The sequence below is a fragment of the Myodes glareolus genome, chromosome 24 (genome assembly GCF_982192425.1).
Source record: "Myodes glareolus chromosome 24, mMyoGla1.1, whole genome shotgun sequence".
NCBI lineage: Eukaryota > Metazoa > Chordata > Mammalia > Rodentia > Cricetidae > Myodes > Myodes glareolus.
In genome coordinates, this window is record NC_142049.1 from 27,417,780 (window position 1) to 27,437,444 (window position 19,665).

Below are 19,665 nucleotides of genomic sequence, written 5' to 3' on the forward strand. Positions count from 1 at the left end.
TCCTCTGCCTACAGGACGTGACACAGAATCTGGAGTCTGAATATGTCCTTGCTTTTTGCATGTAAGAGGGAAAGCACTGGCCTTCTCTAGGAGATTTAACAGGACCCAGAATATCATCGCACTCAACCTCACAGGAAGCAGTACTTATAAATCTGCCTTGGAATATCTACAATCCAGAAATTATCCGAAAGACCATAGACTAGGTTAGACGTGACAAAGGTTGACACTCTAGCAATGAAAGGGAAGGTGGATATTCCCACGAAAGACTTAGATCCTACTTAAAGTGATTACAATAGAACATTTGAAATTGAAAAATCACTCTATTCGGGTTGGAGAAATGGATCCATGCTTTAAAGCACTGGCTGCTTGTCCAGAGGACCTAAGTTTGATTGTCAGCACATGCTTGGCATCCCACGGCAACCTGGAACTCCAGTTCCAGCATGTGCAAAATCCTTGTTTCCCTTTGCAAGCGCTGCATGTAAGTGGTGCACAGACCTGAGGGAGGTTAAATAATAATAATAAAGGTTAAGTAAATACCAAAAATTAAGCCAGTCTATTGATGCCATAGTACAATATCATGCATGAGAAAAATGTGTCAATAAATTTGGAGGTAGATCAATAGGATTTCTCAAATCTTTACAACTGAGAAAAATAGAAAAAAAAATTAGTTTTGGGGACTTATGGGACACATCAAAAGGTAATAACCTTCTAGTATTAGAGACCAAAAAGAGGAAGAAAGATTGCAAAACAAAAAATAATTGAATTTGTAATTGCAGAAAATACAAACTTGATAAGGCATAAATGTACATAACTAAGAATAAAAACAAATTCTACAGTATAAATTAAAATAACAAGTGATGTTAAAATCAAATTGATAAAAAACTAATGACAAGGAAAAAAAGAACTGGAAAGAAAAAATTAGCCCATTATCTAATTTGTAGGAAAACCGTTAAAGAGATGGTGATTGCTTACTAGAAATCAAGGTCTTCAGAAAGGACTAGAAAGCACCCACATAGCTTTGGAGGGCCTGCCAACCCACAATTCTATCTCCAGCTAAAGCATCCATCAGCAACAGTAGCAAATGACAGCATCCCCAGATGAAGGAAGGTGACGAGGATCCATTACCGCTTTTTGTTTAACTATCTCCTTTCTTAATAAAATAAAATATAATTGAAATAGTTTCTTCCATCTTATCACATCATAATGGAATAAAACGGAAATGAATACCAAGAGAAACTAAAATGTATATACAAAAAAAAAAAACAACCAAAAAGGAAAATCAACAGAGATAGATAGAGAGATAAAAAAAAAATCAAATAAAAGTGTATACCAAAAAATCCAGGGAGTTGAAGACAAGGGGATTCTGGGAGTTTGCTGATGAGCTAGTCTTGTTGAACTGGAAGCTCCAGTTTCAGGGAAAGGCCCTGCCTCAAAACAGAAGATGAAGAGGAACAGAGGAGGATTCTCAGCATTGATTTTTGGCTTCAAATGCAAGCTATCCATGAAAAACCAAGAGCCAATATTGTACTAAATGGAGAGAACTCGAAGAATTTCTTCTAAGACAATGAACAAAACAAGTGTGTCTGCTCTCGGCACTTGCACTGATACAGAGCTTGACGTCTTTTTCTCTTTTTTTCTTTTTTTCAGGTAATTGGCAGGCATGCATCTGGGTGGGGTACGCCTCTAATTCCAGCACTCAGGAGGCAGAAGCAGGCAGATGTCTCTGAGTTCGAGGCCAGCCAGATCTACATAGCGAATTCAGGAAGTCGGGGCTGTTACACAGAGAAACCCATCTCAAAAACCAAATAATAATAATAATAATAATTCTTTATTGATTCTTTGGGAATTTTACATCATGTGCCCTAATCCCTTTCACCTCTCAGTCCCTCCATATCCACCTCTCACTCCTGCCTGAAGTGTCCCCCACAAAAGACAGACCCCACCAAAATTAATTAAAAACAAAACGATATTTAAAAACCAACCTTGCTCCTCTATCTTTCTCTGCTCTCCAACGCCTGTTCTTTTGTCCTAGCGGCACTGGGAGCTGCAGTACGTCACGCAGTGTACCCTTTTGTCCAATCCAAGCTACCCACCAACTTTCACTACAGAGTCATTAGTCTGGTTCAAGGCCTACGGCCTCTGGCCCACCATCAATACTAGACCCTCAAGGCAACTCCTACCAGATATCCTGCTGTTCTAGAGGGAGGGGGGCAGAGATCCTGTAGATAGCTCAGCAGGACCAGTCCCTCCAAGCACTCTAGCAGGTCATAGGAGGGGTAGGTGTAAAGGTGGGCCAAACCAAGGCCCAGGCTGTGGTCTGGGTGGTAGCTGAGCTGGTCAGTCTGATCCACTGGGACTGCTCATCTCGGGCAAAGGGTGGAGCCAGCTCTCCTGTACCCATACCACCTAGTTCAGCTTCCACTTGCCTGTGATGAGGGTGGAGGTAGGGGTGGGGATGGGAGGAGGGGAGAGGGGTGTGTCACAGCAATAAAGCATGAGAAGGAAAGGGATACAACTTGGAAAAGAATGAGTCAAAGCTTTCTTTTCAGGAGATATGAACCTGCATTTAAAGGAAAGCGGGAAACACTTGGATCTGGTAAATGCTTTCAGAAAATTAACCGGAAGGAAAAAAAAAATCCGCATACAAAAAAAATCAGTATTTTCTGTGTGCCAATAATGAACAAGCTGAGAGGGAAATCAGAAAAACATCCACAGTAACCTTCGAAAGACAATGAAATATAGAGGGTGAAACCAACCAAGGAGGTGAAAGACCTCAATAAAAGACTAAGTTATTGAAGAAGGAATTTGAAAAGGAAGAGGAAAAGACTTTTTAACACAAAACAGGTCAAAGATCTTAATAAAAGCTTGAAAGGTTGACGCCACTAGAAGAAAACGTATCGGAAACACTTCAAGACACAGAGATAAGCAGCGTCTTTCTGAATAGGATCCTGAGAACCCAAACAATGACAGTGAGAAATGCGCGGAATTAAAAAGCTTCTGCATGAGAGACAATTACTCAAGCCGACAGACAGCCTACGCAATGGCCTTGCTAGTTATTCTGCTGACCAGGGACGAATATTAATATGCAAAGAATTCAAACAGCAGAGCACAAAAATTATAACCTAATCAGTAAAACGACAAATGATTAGGATAGGCAATTATCCAAAGAAATACCAATGACACACACAAATACAAAGACATCTTATGATCCCAATGAAGAAATATTTATTCCTCTGAACTTGTAAAGTTTGTAAGATTGTGTGTGTATATGTGTGTGTGTGTATATATGAAACTATACATTACACTGAGCTTAATGTAAGATTTTGTGTGTGTGTGTAGACATTACACTGAATGTGATGTAAAATGACATACACACACATATCTTAGGGTGTCTATTGCTGTGAAGAGACACCATGACCAACTCTTATAAAGGAGAACATTTTGATTGGCTGGTTTAGTTTCAGGGATTTGGTCCATTGTCATCATGGTGGAACATGCCAGCACGCAGGTAGACATGATGCTGGAGATGTAGCTGAGAGTTCTACATCTTTCAGGTAACAGGAAGTGCTCTACCACTGAAGTGGTTTGAGCATAGGAGACCTCAAAATCCACCCGGCAGTGACACATTTCCTTCAACAAGGCCGCACTTACTCCAAAACAGTGTCATTCCCTTTGGGGGACATTTTCTTTCAAATTACCACATGCCACTCCCTGGATCCCAAAAGGCTTATAGCCATATTACAATGCAAAAAGTATTCAGTCCAACTCTATAATCAATAACAGTCTCAAATTTATGTAAAAATCTAAAGTTCAAAGTTTGTTCTAAGATTTATACAACCTTTTAACTGTAATTGCCCTTAAAATCAATATGTGTGTATATGTACATATGTGTGTATGTATGCATGTATGTACACATTTATGTGTGTGTTAGTGTGTGCATGCCATGACGTGTATATGGAGTTCAGAGGACATCTTGCAGGAATAGTTCTCTCCTTCTAACCTATAAGTCCTATAGACAAACTCAGGTTGCGCAGCTTCAAGGCAGTGCCTTTGGGCCATCTCACCAGCCCAAGAAATACATTTGCTAAGCTGATGTTGCTCACACATTCTGCTGCCTAGTCTCTAACCTCATTACTGGCACAATGTCTCATGCTTATAAACGCCAGCACTCAGGAGACAGAGGCAGAAGGATCTGGACTTCTAGACTGCCCGGATCTACATTGTGAAATCTTGTGCCTAAAACCTAAAGGGTGGAGATGTAACTTAGTGAGAGAGGGCTCGTCTCCTTTGCAAAAGATCTTGGGTGGGATCTCCGAAACTACACCAACCAACAAACAAATGTACCGGGAGAGCCTGATCTCTGATACCACAGGACGCCATGTCTGCAATTCTGTATTGTGTCATTCTGTGAATTCACCTATTTTTTAATTTGGAAGAGACTGTCTTCCTGCAGCCAGTGGGAGCCCAGGAAGAGGTAGGGTGCTATTCATCTATTGCAGAGCCAGCAACACTACATGGGCTGTGATTCATTAGTGTGTCAACACACATTTATTGAGCATGTATTGTATGTTTCTGTGCTAGATACCAATGGTTAAAAGCACAAAACAATGTATGAGAACCAAGTTTTTGTCCCAGTTGAAGTGATAAATACCATACAGATGCATGACAGAGATCAAGTTGTGTTGTAAAAGAAAGTAAGCAGGGACCATTATAAACACAGTTATCAGAAACCCAAGGGTATTTTGGGACGTTAAACAGGGATGAATTTGTGGCCTTTTCCACTTTATTTGAGAATAGATAAGAAATCTTTGAATTCCCTAAAACCTTATTAAAGTTCCAGTCTTCTCGAAGGGTGTGACTCCTGGTAGGTCAGCCATGTTGTGTGGATGGCCTTGCATGAGTATATGAGCATCTCAGACTGGACTCGGTGAGATATACAACAGCAAATAAAATTTAAATTAAATAAAGCATTTAAAAGAAGACATGAAGTTAGAAAGACTGTGGACGTGGGTAAGGATTCCGAAGGAGTTAAGGGAGGAGTGGGGGTAGAATGAGCAAAATACACTGCATATATGTATGGACTTCTCCAGGAATTAATAAAAATATTACACAAAAAAGTAAATGCAATGCAATAAAAAGTTCTGTGTTGATAATCTAAACTCAAAAGAGGGCAAAAGATCCTTGAAAAATGCATTTGAGGAATACATCTTTCAGTTTCAATGTTCAGTTATCAATCCTTCCTAACAGTTTCCAAACTTAGAATTTTGACAAGTAATTACAACTATCTAACCATGCTTGATAGCAAAGGAAATCTAGAACAACAAGATTTAAAAGAAGCCAACAAGAACTGAGTGTTTGAGGAACATGTTAGGGAGGTAGCTGGGCATGTTCAAGGACTATGATCCTGAGGTTACAAAATCCTTTGAGGCGGGGCACTTTTGTGTCAGGTGTATAACTCTTTTTTTCCAGACATAATATTTATACATTTTACAATTTGTGCATGTATATAAGTTGTAAAGATCAAGTGGAGTATTATTCAGTCCGTAATGGATCCCTGCTGTCTACAGCAGCACCAGTGAGTGGCAGATTCTGTTTTAAAACCGCGACCTTATTTAGAGTCGGAAGAAACAGAGAGATTGAATCTGAAGAGACTTCAGTGGTTAGGAACTGAATTCTTTAAGGCAAGGGCATTTAAAGCCACAGCATTCATTCTTCCTAGACTTCAGCTCTCACCTGCTACAGGAATTCTGAGACCCACAGAGGTCAGGCTCAGAATCCCGGAAAGTAGCAGATTCTGATCTCTGATTTAAAGTTCCAAGGCGGCCAGCCTAAGACGAGAAGGCTGAGCTTCATTTTCCAGGAAAATTCTCATTGGGCGTGCTGCAAAAGTAACCTTGCAGCCTGCTGCAGCTGCAAGTTCACGTTCTAGTAAGAACTCAGAGACTTGTACTCTAGCCTCTAGTAGATGGAAAGCCTGCTCCCACTGTAACCATAGCAACGCTGACACAGGAGCGCCTAGGAGTTCCCCCCCCCCCCCCCGACAGATATTGTTTCCCATTCTCTGTCCACATGGGCGCACTGTGTCACTATTGGTCTATGGCCCAGGACTGTGCCTTCCCCCCGCCAATAAACTGCCTGTGCACGTGCACTCTGCTGTCTCCCGATTGGTGGAGCTGCCCTGATCACGCACCACCGTGCTGCTCAGCCCGGTGAGGGGCCGCCAATGGAATGACTCAGTGGTCATGCACAACCAATGGGAAAGAAGCATGTCTCGCAGCTGGCCTATGGGCGCGCGCCGTGGGCGGACTGTGCCGGCCCTTTCCAGTCCCATTGGGGTGTGTTAAAGAGACAGGGCCCCAGGTACGGGTGTTTCACCCGTCTGGGCACTGTGGCCGTGCTGGCCCTGGGCTTGCGGCCGGCGCCCGTGACAGCAGCGTCGCGGAGCCGGCTACCCTAACCTGGGGCCGCTGCCGACCTCGCTGGCAGAGCCGCATCTCCTGGAGGGATGGGCGGCGATGCGGGAGCCGATGGTCCTCGGGGCCGCGTCAAGAGCCTGGGACTAGTGTTCGAAGACGAGAGCAAGGGTTGCTACTCCAGCGGGGAGACTGTGGCTGGGCACGTGCTGCTGGAGGCTGTAGAGCCGGTGGCCCTTCGTGGGCTGCGCCTGGAGGCTCATGGCCGTGCCACCTCTGCCTGGGGCCCGAGCGCTGGGGCCCGGGTCTGCATCGGTGGCACGGCTCCAGCAGCTTCCTCGGAGGTGGAATACTTGAACCTGCGCTTGCGCCTACTCGAGGCCCCAGCTGGTGAGCATGGAGATCTCCAGGGAGGGGGCGGGAGGGGGCGCGCCTCTAGGTGTTGGGTGGCATAGAGGAAAGCTTTTGGAAGGGGGATCTTCTGTACTGTCACGGGTGAAGGGCAGGAGGCCAAGTGTGTGCCCCTACCTGGCTTATAGGAAGTGTCCAGACCTTGTTGGGTGGTGTGCCTTTGCACCTGGCCTCCTGGGATCTTCTAGTGACCTAGAAGGGAGTGAGTCGTTGCCGTGGGAACCAATGATTAGGCTGTCTGGGTTGTAGGGTTCTTCCTGACCTGGAGACATGGACAGTGGGACTAGAGTCTGCGAGGCTCTATTATGTGGCTCCCAGAGTCTGATGACCCTCTACTCGTTTCTGTCCCGGCCCTAGCCACTCCTCTGCCATGCTATTCATGATGATTTGCAGAAAACTCGATCTTGGGAAGAGGGAAGTGGGACTAGGGTAGTTCAAGGAACGTGTTCCCTCTCTGGGGAACCTGTGTCGGTCGTACTAAGAGCTGTCCCTTCCTGCACCTCCTCTTCCTCTTGCCTCTCCCCTTTCAGAAAGGCCTTTGGAGACAATGCCATCTGGGGATTTCTGAATTATGCCTTCCTGCTCACTCAGTTTTCCAGAAGTGCCCATGCATATGTATGCTGGGCTAATGCTGGCTCATAAACTGCTGTTGTTCATCATGAAAATGCTAGGAACCGTGAGTCAGTCTTCTCCCAGGGGAAACTGCTGTGCACTTTACCTGGGCCTCATCAGCTTGTGCCTATCAAAGGCGAGCTCACTGCTGATTGGATCTTATCCTCCTATGGAGAAGTTCAATGTCCATGGTTAAATCCTGAAATACGCACTATGGCAGGAGCTGCCTTTTGGATAAAGGGGTGTGGCAGGCGACAGCTCTTACCTGCCTCCGTGTGTCCTTTCTTCCTTGTGGATTCCAGGAGTCTTTTCCTCCCGGTGATAATAGCCAACAAGGATGTTAAAGATGGCTGACTGGAGGGAAGGCCGTGGAAGAGAGAAGTAAACAGGTTTTTGTCCAAGATTCAGACCCTGAGCCCCTAACTCCTGACGAAATGGAGACAAAATTGGAATCCTTGAATCTAGGATGAGAAATGAGCATTGGCTTTGGTAAAATCTGGACTAGCAGATAGGTTTTTGGTCCACAAGCCAAGGTATTGTAGCTTTGATCTAAGGAAATGAAATTTCTAATTCTAGACAGTTGCCAGTTTTCTTAGAATATATTAGCAATAGTTATGGGTTACTTAAAGTCAATGCCTCTTTTAGTTAAGGGGGGAAAACATCACCCCACATACTGACCGTTTGTAGAACAAAGCAACTTCACAGATAGATTCTCGGGGTCATAACTCTGTGAACTGGCTGTCATTCAATGGCCTGAGGAGATGCTTTAAAAAGTTGACTCCTAGGAAATGTAATGGTGGGATCTATTTTTGAAATTCTTCCAAGAATATTCTTTAAAATTATTATTCTTACTGAACCTCTTACTTTCAGCGTGGCTGAACTGCTTCATGTTTTTAAGACTGGATTGCTATAAAGACCCAGAAAGGAGAGAGTTGGCTTCACAGTTCATAGGTACCCACCAGAGTGTGACCTTATTACAGGTCCCTCACTTCCCCCTCGCTTCCCCCTCGGCACCATCTCAAGATCCCAAGGTTTATGAAAAACTTTCACTACGGGCTCTGACTAGTAGTCCTCTAGCGAATGACGCAGCTCCCTGCGCCCCTGTCGTCCTCAGAGGACAAGGCGGAAGTAATGAGCCATAGGACAGAACAGAAATGGCAACATTGTGCATTTTGTGAATGTTTTTTAACTAAACATAAAAGTTTTAAGAAAGACAGAAACCCATTTTTCCAGGCATTACAGTGTTTATCCATTTTCTCAAGTTGATTTTCTCATGTGAAATGCTGTAATTCCTGTGTTGGCTTCTTTCCTGAGGGGGCCGTCATCTTTCTTATCACTTTTCAACATGCTGGGCAGCCCTGTTCTCTGTGTACCTGCCCAGCTTCCTCATGCTGTTCCCTTCCTCATCTAAACACTACCCACTCATCTGTATTCTGATCCTCAGACTCCAGGCCCAGCGTTAGCCATGTGAGAATCACAGGATTTTAGCTCTCTTTCCTCTTTACTTGAGTACAAATTTCTAATCTCCTTTTCCCCCAGCTGGTCTTCCGAGGACTGAAGAGACTGTCCCGTCTGTCTCCCGAGACCAGTAAATGTTGGATTCATATAAAGCCCACATTTCTAAACATGTGCATGCACTTTGCCATGTACAACCTAGCGATCACAAACCGGTCCCCATTTCAGCTCTTGTTCCCCTGGAAAAGATGAGGTACGGGGGTGTCCCCTGATGCTAGCCCTATGGCTCTCTGGGACCCTCCTGAGGCTTGTATGGCCACTCCTGCACACTGGGCGCGTCTGGGACTCACACCACATCACACTACTTTGTCTAACTCTGTGTTCTGACCACCATCATTGTTCCTTTGTCTTCAGATCATCCATCTTTGATGTCTTTCTATGCGAAGCGGGCCCTTGGTCCTTGTGTCCCCTTAATGTAGAACACACTGAAAACTAGAGATAGTTTTAGGAGACCCGTTGGATTCTTATTTTTCAAAAGTGCAGAATTGAAATACTGAGTTGTTGGTAATTAAGTAAACCACAAGAAGCACCCTTCGTTAATGGTTTTGACTGCATAAAGCAGAGATATCAAACCAGGTAGCAAAACAAATTCCAAACAAGTTGTCTGCCATCTTTTCTCACCTTCCTTCCTCCACCCACAGTGGAACCTCAAGTATGAGCTTGAAAGGAAGGTCTATCATGTGTCCTGGGGAGCCATTGACCAGAGTGGAAGCCATGGAATCCACTTTGGATCCCCATTAAACAGACTGACTGTGGACGTTCATCATTGGTTCTCTAGTCTTACACTATCCATCCCTGTACTTTGGCCTTTGCTCAGTAACAAGCCTGTGCATGACGTTGAATGACGCTAGCAAGAACAGAGAAAGCGTTCCAGGCCATGCTTGGAAAATCCTGCTTTCGCCACCAAGAAGCCCTGTCAATCTCAGTAGAGCTCAGGGTGAAGAGGTGACCCTTGCTGCTTTGGCTGTCTTCTGTGCAGCTGCTACTAATGCTGTCCCCAAGATTTCTATCTCAGTCTAAAGAATACATAGTATGAGTTTGTAGTATAGCCAAAGGAATGTAACTTGTCAGTTCCTCTCAGCTCTGATTTAATATTGGTGTCTCATGTTAGTATAGAGTAACATCCATGTGTGTCTGTGTGTGTGTGTGTGTGTGCACGTGTGTGTGCACTACATGTGTGTTTGTGCACACATACTGCATTTGTGCATTGGAACTATTAACCCTAGGTATTAGCACTCTATGGTAACTATATAATTGATCATTTTGTTGATAGAAGATTTTGTATGTGTGTGTGTATGTGTGTGTGTGTGTGCACGCGCGCGCGCATTTTTTGGTAAAAGACAAATTCAAGTTTAGTTCCCTTGATCTATTACATGAACTTGTGGAGTGTCCTGCCAATAAAACCACCTTTTAAAAAACATACGATTTAGATTATGAAAACTCTTGATTTAATGTTGATCTTTGTTAAAATGCAGTATGGTCTCTTTCAGGTGAAGACGTCGCTTTATTACAACCTGGAAAACACGAGTTTCCCTTTCGCTTTCAGCTTCCGTCAGAGTGAGTAAAGCAGTCTTCTGTTTCCTTCCCTTGCCTGGTGTCTGTCACTTAACCACCACCACCGGGGTCCCCAACACTGAAGTGCATGTGCTCCTCCTGTGTGACCCTCCCTGTCCTTTCAACCCTAACCCACATCGTCAAGCATGCTTTTCCTGACTCTATCTAGCTGAAAATAAGCTCATAAACCAATACCTTTGGTTTATTTCAGGCCATTGCCAACGTCGTTTACTGGGAAGTATGGTAGCATCCAGTACTGTGTGAGGGCGGTTCTGGAACGACCCCAAGTCCCAGAGCAGAGTGTAAGAAGAGAGCTCCCGGTTGTCAGTCACCTAGATGTCAACACACCACCCTTACTGGTACGTTCTTCCCTGCTCCATCCCTCCTCCCTTTCAGCAGTGATGTCTGTATTTTGACAGGGCAGTGGTGATCGGCACTATCCCTGTCTGCTGGTTCAGAAAACACATTGTAACCCATAGGCGTTCACTCTAAAGATGTGATTCTAGGTTGGGCACATTACAAATTATGTGTGTTAATTCTATTGATTATGTCCCTGCTGTTCGGGGCTGCTTTTGCCAAAAAGTTACACAGGCTTGAAATGCATTAATAAGTCTTAATAACAATAATGCATAGCAGAGAGGGGCTACTCTGACCGGCGTGACCACGTTCGCAGGACTGTGATATTCTAAACTCTCCAATAATAGCAGGTTGAGGAACAGTAATTACGAAAGAGTATTAATCACACTCAGCCGGTTATTGAAGCCCAGGCCATTATGCTATGTATCCCTCCATTTTGCATGTCATTTTCTAGCATTAAGTAAGCGTGTGCAGCTGCCACCACGAGCCTTTCGCTTATCATTTCCTTATGACAGATTTGGCCACATTAAGGCATTGAACTTCTAACAATCATCAGAAATACCGTAGGCTGGTAAGAAGGATCACACTCTAAGGAACAACAGAATAGGCAGGATGGGAACTAATGAGCCACATTCTTTTATCTGCACCCATATTATCAAAATAATATAAAATTATACCTTCGGCTTTCATGAAAGCTGATAGGACCAAATGGGTCTTCATTTAAATATGAATGGATGGTATTATTTTTTGCTTCATAGATAATACTGAGATAATTTAAACTTTCCATCTTGACACTGATGTGGCAAATACATGTTTTTAGTATTGGATGTTTCTTTTTCTTTTTCTTTCTTTTTTTTTTTAGCTAATATTTTTAAAGACAAGGGAAAAGCCAGCAGCTAAAAGGTTTTTTTTTTTTTAGTTCTTATTTTCACAAGAAGTAGAATAAATGTTCCCCCTTGAGATAACAGATGACAGACACACCATGTTTGTGTGGCTTAGCCAGAACCACGCTGCCCTGGCACAGGCCCGTTTGAATGGCTCCTAAAGTTCCATTTGGTAGACTGCTGGCTTTAGTAGCTTATATATATATATATATATATATATATATATATATATATATATATATATATTTTAAAAAAAAAGTATGTAGGATTTTAAAACTATTTCTAAAATTGTCATAGTTTTGTGGTAAATTACTTATTGATGTTTGGTTTTCTTGTTTTGTTTTTTGTTGTTGCTGTTTTGTCTGTTTAGTTTTTTTTTTTTTGTCAAAAACGGACACTTGACCTTTTTACTATTAACTTCTAAAATTGATGAAAAAGACGACCAGCAGCAGTATTTGGCAGAAAGGTTTTGGTTTTCCAGTTTGTAAACAGAACCTTTAAGTCACAACCCAATGTTTTTCTTGCTTTGAAGAATAGACTCCTATAGAGGGGTACAATGTATCTCATTACATTTTCAGAGCTGCTGACAGGGGGCATGTGGATGCACAGTTAAAGGCCCCCAGAATGGTCCAAGAGCTCTTGGAAGTTCTGTTTGATATGTATTCTGAAGTAAACAAAAAAGTCTGTTTTCTCATCCCGTGTGGTACGTGCCAAGCAGTGTAACGTTCTGACTATGGATTCTTACATCACTGCTTCTTTCTCCCAACCTTTACATTGTCTCAAAGCATGATTCCGCCCGCCATCCTAGTAAGATGACTCGGCGGTAAGAGTGTCGCTGTGAAAGCAAGAAAAGCCGAGTTCCAATTCCCAGCACCCATGCAGAAACTGGGAGTAGCCTCACATAACCCCAGAATTTGGGGACAGAGGCAGGTGAATTGGGGGCTCACTGGCAGGCTAACCAGCCTAGATTAAAAAGTGAACTTCAGATTTGCTGGGAAACCAAATAAAAAGTGATAGGAAATGTTCTGGACATTTTCCCTTGCCTTCCGCATGCCCTGGCATGGAGGTGCACACACACACACACTCACACACTTGTGCATATACTATACCATGCCTACCACACACACACACACACACACACACACTCACACATACACACACTACGATAGTTGTAGAATAAAGTATGAATATGACCCTTGATTATTTTCCTAAAGGATGTTGTGTCATTTCCTAGAAACACAATAACTTCAGAATGAAATAGGATGATGTCACATTCGTTCACATCTAAGAATTTGCCCTCGTTTTTCTAAGAGGGAAGTGTGTTTTAGTACACGATCTCACATAAGAATAAGAAAGATTGGTATTTCTTTATAATTATTCTCTAGAAGACTATAAGTTCTCTTGAATGGTTCAAGTAAAGTCTTTTTGTTTGCAACTTTCAAGACTCCTATGCTGAAAACGCAGGAGAAAATGATTGGCTGCTGGCTCTTCACGTCTGGTCCTGTGTCACTGAGTGTCACGATTGAGAGGAAAGGCTACTGTAACGGTAAGGAGCATGTCTGAGAAGGCCAAACCAAAGGCTCATTGATTTTACTGGATGGTTGATACAATTTAAAGCAGTACATTTTGTAATCTAGAAAGTACTTTGTATCTTAAAATATAATTAACATTTTCACGTTTTTAAGGGCATGTCTAATAGGCTTTAATAAAACTCCTATTTTTTCTGATTCCCATCTTGTTGCTTTAGTAACAAAATAAAACTCACGAGAGTGGGGAAGCACTGGCTTTTTATTTTCATGTCGCACTGGAAGATGCAGAGCTGTTGGCGAATTGTGGTGTAGATGTATAATTCTCAGAACTCACTTACCTGCCCTGTCACTGTCTGCACCTTAACCTTATGCGTTTCCGAGAAGCCAAGGCTCTGCTTGCTGCTGGGCGGGTTTTCGTTCCTCGGACTCCAGTGAGGTTGTTAGTGAGCTTTATTCTTTGCCTCCTCCTGCATCATTTCTTTATGTGCCTTATATTGATTTATGTATATTGCTTAATTACATATCTTGAGACTTCTGAATGTTGTCTTTTTACACTGGAGAAGTGAGTAGTTGCCTTCAGCACTGCTGGCCGTTCCTCTCCCTAAGATTCCTCACAGAGGCTTCCAGCCAGGGCTGCAGCTGTGTTGGGCTGTGGCAGTGTTCATTGGTTTCTTGAGAATGTTCTGAATTGTCCCCGAATCCATCTTGCTTCACTTATCTTTACAGGAGAAGCTATTCCCATCTATGCAGAAATCGAGAATTGTTCCTCTCGCCTGGTTGTTCCCAAGGCGGCCATATTCCAAACCCAGACGTATTTGGCTAGTGGAAAGACGAAGACAGTCCGGCACATGGTTGCCAATGTTCGAGGAAACCACATTGGTTCTGGAACTACAGACACATGGAATGGAAAAATGCTGAAAATTCCACCTGTTACTCCATCCATCCTGGATTGCTGCATTATCAGAGTGGACTATTCCTTAGCTGTAAGCAAAGCTTCCCGAATCATTAAACAGACACAAAACAGAGCAATAAGTCATAGGATTGCAAATTGTGTCTGTAGTTATTACGTTAATACTTGGGGAAATGTTAACATCCCTACCATTTGTGGGTATTGGAGATGGGCCTTCACTGTCACAAAAAATCTCTCTCTAGCTAGGGGACTTTAGTGACATGAACTTAAAGGAATTGGGGTGGTGTGAGGAGTGTTTGTAACATTGAAGCAGGGCTTCATTTTCCACGATGGTTACAAGATATGTCAGCTTACAGTGAAACACGTACAGGCCACAGCCCCTGTCACAAGGCTGTGCTGTGGTTGGTGTTTGTTCATTTTGTTTGTCCATCATTTTGTTTAGTCAGGACAATTTATGTTTGTCCTGGGGTGGCATGTGGACAGACAAAGGCATTCGTTGCTATGAAAGGGAAGTTGGATCCGCTTCGTTCCCACGAGGTTTCTCCTAAATCTGTGCCATTCCCTCCCTCACACACGCTTTTCTTGTGTGCATCTCAGGTGTACATCCACATTCCCGGTGCTAAAAAGCTGACGCAGGAGCTGCCCTTAGTTATTGGGACGATTCCATACAGTGGCTTTGGCCGCAGAAACAGCAGTGTCGCAAGCCAGTTCAGTATGGACATGAGCTGGTTGGCACTGACCCTGCCGGAGCAGCCTGAAGGTAAAACATTCATGCCTTCTACAGCGAGGTTTCAGATAGAGGCTAGCTGAAAGCAGAACATGACAGGAACAAGTGTTTGCGTGTCAACTCTCCCACCGCATTAGGGCGTACATGTTCTTTTGGCAGTGATCAAATGCCTGGCAGAATGACACCACAGGGAAGAAGGGTTCGTCTGACTTTCATTTTGAGGAGGCGGCATAGTACGGCAGTGAGAGATGTGTTAGCTCTGGCTGCAGGAGTGTGGGGCAGCTGGCCACATTGCATCCCCAATCCGGAAGCAGAGAGAGATGAGTGTTGGCGTTCACTGCACCCCAGCTCTCCTAACCAAGTCTGAGTGCCTGGCCCGTGGGACAAAGCTGCTCACATCAAAGTGGTTCTTCCTTCTTCAGTCCAGTCTCTGGAAAGTCCCTCACAGACATGGCCAGTGTTCTGTCCCCTAGGTGATTCCACGTCCAGGAAGACAGTGAATGAAACATCACAGCTCCTCTATTGTTTTATACTATCTTATACTACTAACATTGTATAACATCCCCGGGAAAGGCATCCTGAACATTTACTCTAGCCATGGCACAAGCTAGTGACAAACCCAGGAATAAAGTCGGCATCTCCCAAGACTACTTTTTATAATGTTAAAGCAACGAGAAATGGTTCAGATAGATGTATAGACTGTTGCACATTTTCTATAGTTACACCTCAGAGACTTTTGCTTGCCTAGACTGTGACATGTAGGTCACAAGAAAAAGAATGTAACTGGAATAGCGTGTCATCAATATTAGTGACTGAGTATTAAGGGAACTAAAACTTTTCTTGTGATGGCCCCAGAATCTTCAGTGTGGCTCAGTCTCTTGCTTTTGGAAGTTTTGCATGGATTTCAGACCTCAAACTCCATTTCTGTTTCAGCACCACCAAATTACGCAGACGTAGTGTCCGAGGAAGAATTCTCCCAACACGTTCCCCCATACCCTCAGCCGCCTGACTGTGAAGGAGAAGCCTGCTACTCTATGTTTGCCTGCATCCAAGAATTCCGGTTTCAGCCTCCACCTCTTTACTCAGAGGTAAAGAAAATTAAACTCATTATACTGTCTTCAGATAATCACTTGCCCCCCTCCATTCACTAATGGACCATTGCTGACTCATCGTTGGCTGGGTACATGCATAAACTTGTTCTTAGCGCGTTGATAGGTTACCACAGCCACTTAGCACATTTTCTGGTATTTAGCTTGTGATCTGGGGCATGCACATGCACTCTTCTGGGGTGCCTTGTAGGCGGTTTATGTGGCCACAGAAGAGAGAGAGCTCAGCAGTCAGAGGAGGACATAATAACAGGAGCTCGCAGCTCACATTTACAGCTATCGTGTGATTAGAAGCAGGTAGGAGAACCAAGGTGCTTAGCCATTACCTGGTTTTCTCTCTTGTAGGTTGATCCACATCCCAGCGATGCCGAAGAGACCCAGCCTGTTTCCTTCGTTCTCTGAAGAGATTGCAGACTTTGTACTGATTCTTTCGCCTGCCTTGTTAGGGGAAGAGAGAACGTTAACTGAAGAACGTCGATGCACTTCAAGTGTGAAGGTGACGGATATGGAGGACTCTGAGAACCTTTTACTGGGCCGGTGGGATGGTTACTCACGTTTAGGGTGGGGCCAGTTGTCCCCTCTAAAAGTGGATGAAAATGTGAACTGAAATACCGGAAGTGCTGGTGGTGGAAGAGGAAGTGAAGGAGGCCTGCACTGTTGGAGAGGGAGTCTTAAGGAACTGGAAGGCTACAGGAGTGTGCTCTGAACAAGGTTCACACAGTTAGCAACTTGTGGGCTTAGAAGGAAGGCCTGATTTGGGGGAGCAAGACAGCTTGGAAGTGAGTGTGATTGAGGAACTGGTCTACTGTCAAGAGAATTGAGGTCCCCAGGTTTTGGGGTCATCATGATTTCTTACCATGTTACCACAGCAAGGATCAAGGTCCTTGAAAGTATCCTTTCTGGAGTCCATGGTCATGGGAGATCCTGAAGGAAGTGGCAATGTTTCCACTCTTTCCTGAGGAGGTTTAAATGTACAGTGAAAATTGGCTGTGCTGTGTTAGGAAGCCTAGAAGGTTGCCTAGAAGGCAAGCCTAGAAGCTTGCCACATCAGAAGGAAAGAGAAGTTCTCATGTGTATGTTAAAGGCTGTTCTTCCACTTTAAGAACTTCTGCAGGATGTGTGTTTGATGTTCCTTGTCCCTTATTTACCTGGGGAAAATTAGAAAAAGATGGGGTAGGCATGACATCTTTAGGATACCCGATACCGACACAACAGAGTGTTTTCTCCTGCTACCTCTGGTGACTTTGTCAGGCCTGCTCGCGGAGCTCTAGGCCTGACTGACCTTTGAAGCTTCTGCTGGATGTAATTAGCAGACACCTTTCAACCTGCCAATTGCTATGAAGCTAGGCTAAGGGAAAACTCCATGAACCTAGCATTAAATAGAAACACCTAAGATCTTAAAAGAAATCCCAACCCAAATGAGGATAGGAACGTGCCTAGGCTCTCCCTGTGATGTGGCTTTGGTGGGTGGATGACAGGTACCACGCTGCGCGTTCTTATTCCAGTTCATTAGTAATTCCATTTAAACTGTGATTTTTTTTTCTTTAAAAAAATGTTTTGGTGCAATATTTTGTTGTCTTTGAGCCTCAGGATAATTGAGACTTACAGGACTGTGTTGCTGCTGGCAGGGTCAGCCATGTCTTTACCAGCCTCTTCCCCTCCCATTCATGATCACACGCTCAAGTGTGAACGTTGCTGACACCAGGTGGGAGGGAGAGTCTCCCGGTGAAGGTCGGGACCAGCCGAGTCCTAAGGGTTTGATCTAGAAACCCTGGTGCTTTGCGGGAAGAAGGTTGTGCTGTATCCATCAGAACAATGGGTTTATCTCCAGTCACCAAATTCACTTAAAGACATTTGTCTAGGGTCAAATTTTATATTCAAAAGTCAGTGGGCCATTCGTTCAGGAGTTTTTGTACCAAGATTGGCTAAATATGTACTTGTCCCCTCTGAGCATACCTCTCCTGTGGCTGTGTTAGTGTCAAACACGAGTATTTCGTTGTTAAGTCTCTGTCTCAAATGCCAAATGGTATTGCCAGTAATTGTGGTGTGGGAAATGCCACAAACATTGTTTCTTAGATTAGTTTTTAGAGATTTCTTTTGTCTTTTTGTTGTATGTCTGTAAACAGTTGTGGGTGTTTGAACGCTATCTAAACTATTCTGTTTTCACTATAGAAAAGATGGTGAGCTGTCTGTCGGCTTCCAGCCCATAGTTTACATGCTTTGGCAACACGTGTTCCGTCTCCATGAAACCAAAACCAAGGGAAAGGAAGTGGCAGTGTGGACCAGGTGGGCTCCCTGTAGAAAAGCCAGTGCAGTCAGTTTGCTTAAAGAAAACGTGAAGAACCCGGGGGGGAGTGAAGCAGAGCCAACTGTGGCGTTCACAAGAATAGCTTAGAGACCCAACTGTATGTGGTTCTGTCTGCCCCAAAGCTGATAGTCAGGATAAGATGAATGTAGAAAACTGCTTCGGAAACCCTGCCAATGAAGATCAGACTTTAGCTGCTAATACTTGCCTGTTTAGTCCCCTCTTGCTCTCCTTTAGTTTTGGAAAAATGAAAAGTGCCCTTCGGATTTTCTTTTTGATGCCCGAAGTTTGAGATTAAGAGTGTGTCTATCTTTTGCTGCGCACAGATCTTTCCCTCCCTGGGCAGAACTTTACTTTCTATCTTTTTTGTTTTGCACAATAAGAAACTCAGTAGGCAAGGGTTATGTTTTTGATAAGTTCACTAGCTTTTTAAAGATTTTTATTAAAAATGTAATAACTTAACCAAGCGGAAAATAAAAATTGTATTTTGTACTCTTGTTTGAACCCCATGGGTTCCTTTTGTTAATAAAATGGTTATACAAAATATCTGGGTGGTTAATTTTTTTCTGTGTTTACTTCAAAGACTGACTGGAATCACTTCATGAAAATCAATACCCACACAGAGAATCCTGTTATTAAGGTCATTTGTTTATGCATGAGGTCAAGAGTAAAGGCCCAACCTGAAGGCCTCTGGGCCTGCACAGCGGGCAGATTTCCAAAGGAGCTCAGATACTAGCAATCCAAGAAGAAAAGTCACAGACCAAGAAAGTGTAAACTACACGAGTCAAGAAGAGAATACATCTTCTTTATTCCAAATGACAGCAGGTCCAATTCACAAGTTAGTCTTTGCTCGGCTCACATCACAGTGAGTTAGCAGATCCGTGGGCTGTTACTAATGACACTGACCCAGCAAGCGTCTCCTTTGTCAATACATGTGACTATGATCGTGATAATACCAAGGAGACGTAATAGCAATTGATGTCCAGAAACCTGCCGAGGCCTTTGTCTGAAACAATTCACGTTTGCTACGCAGTAGTGTGTACCCTGGTTTGTTCATATTTACTTGTTTGTAGCCTGCGAGATGCCGTCCATCACTGTGTTTGTATCCACATATGCCGTCCTCACAAACTGAAATTCTGGTCATAGATAATAAGAAACAACTTACAGGATTACCACTAAGTTTTCTGTTGTCTGTCCTGGGGAAAAGGTGACTTGTAAAGTTTAGAACTAGGCCAGACACTCCTGGGAAAGGAGGACACAGCTCTCCAGTTGCCAGTGAGTTTACCAAAACCTAGAGAGGGGAGCAGTAGAGCTCCGCCCACATCGTCTGGAAGAGCTCTGC

General features: G+C 43.7%; 1 protein-coding gene across 1 annotated transcript; it reads left to right on the forward strand.

Annotated features, from left to right (window-relative positions):
• The first annotated feature begins 6,352 nt into the window (after positions 1 to 6,352).
• Arrdc4 (arrestin domain containing 4) lies at positions 6,353 to 18,869 on the forward strand. Its single transcript, XM_048434818.3, has 8 exons — positions 6,353 to 6,803; positions 10,442 to 10,508; positions 10,717 to 10,864; positions 13,190 to 13,292; positions 14,002 to 14,258; positions 14,783 to 14,945; positions 15,846 to 16,000; positions 16,364 to 18,869. The coding sequence occupies exons 1-8, from the start codon at positions 6,506 to 6,508 to the stop codon at positions 16,418 to 16,420; spliced, it is 1,248 nt and encodes a 415-aa protein (XP_048290775.3). The 5' UTR covers positions 6,353 to 6,505; the 3' UTR covers positions 16,421 to 18,869.
• Positions 18,870 to 19,665: the final 796 nt, after the last annotated feature.

Bases quoted from the DNA above. Each gene is read 5' to 3' on its own strand.
- Arrdc4 (XM_048434818.3), top strand. From the start codon at position 6,506: ATGGGCGGCGATGCGGGAGCCGATGGTCCTCGGGGCCGCGTCAAGAGC. The intron at 14,259-14,782 runs GTAAGCAAAGCT...TGTGCATCTCAG, and splicing joins GAGTGGACTATTCCTTAGCT to GTGTACATCCACATTCCCGG. The intron at 14,946-15,845 runs GTAAAACATTCA...TTTCTGTTTCAG, and splicing joins CCTGCCGGAGCAGCCTGAAG to CACCACCAAATTACGCAGAC.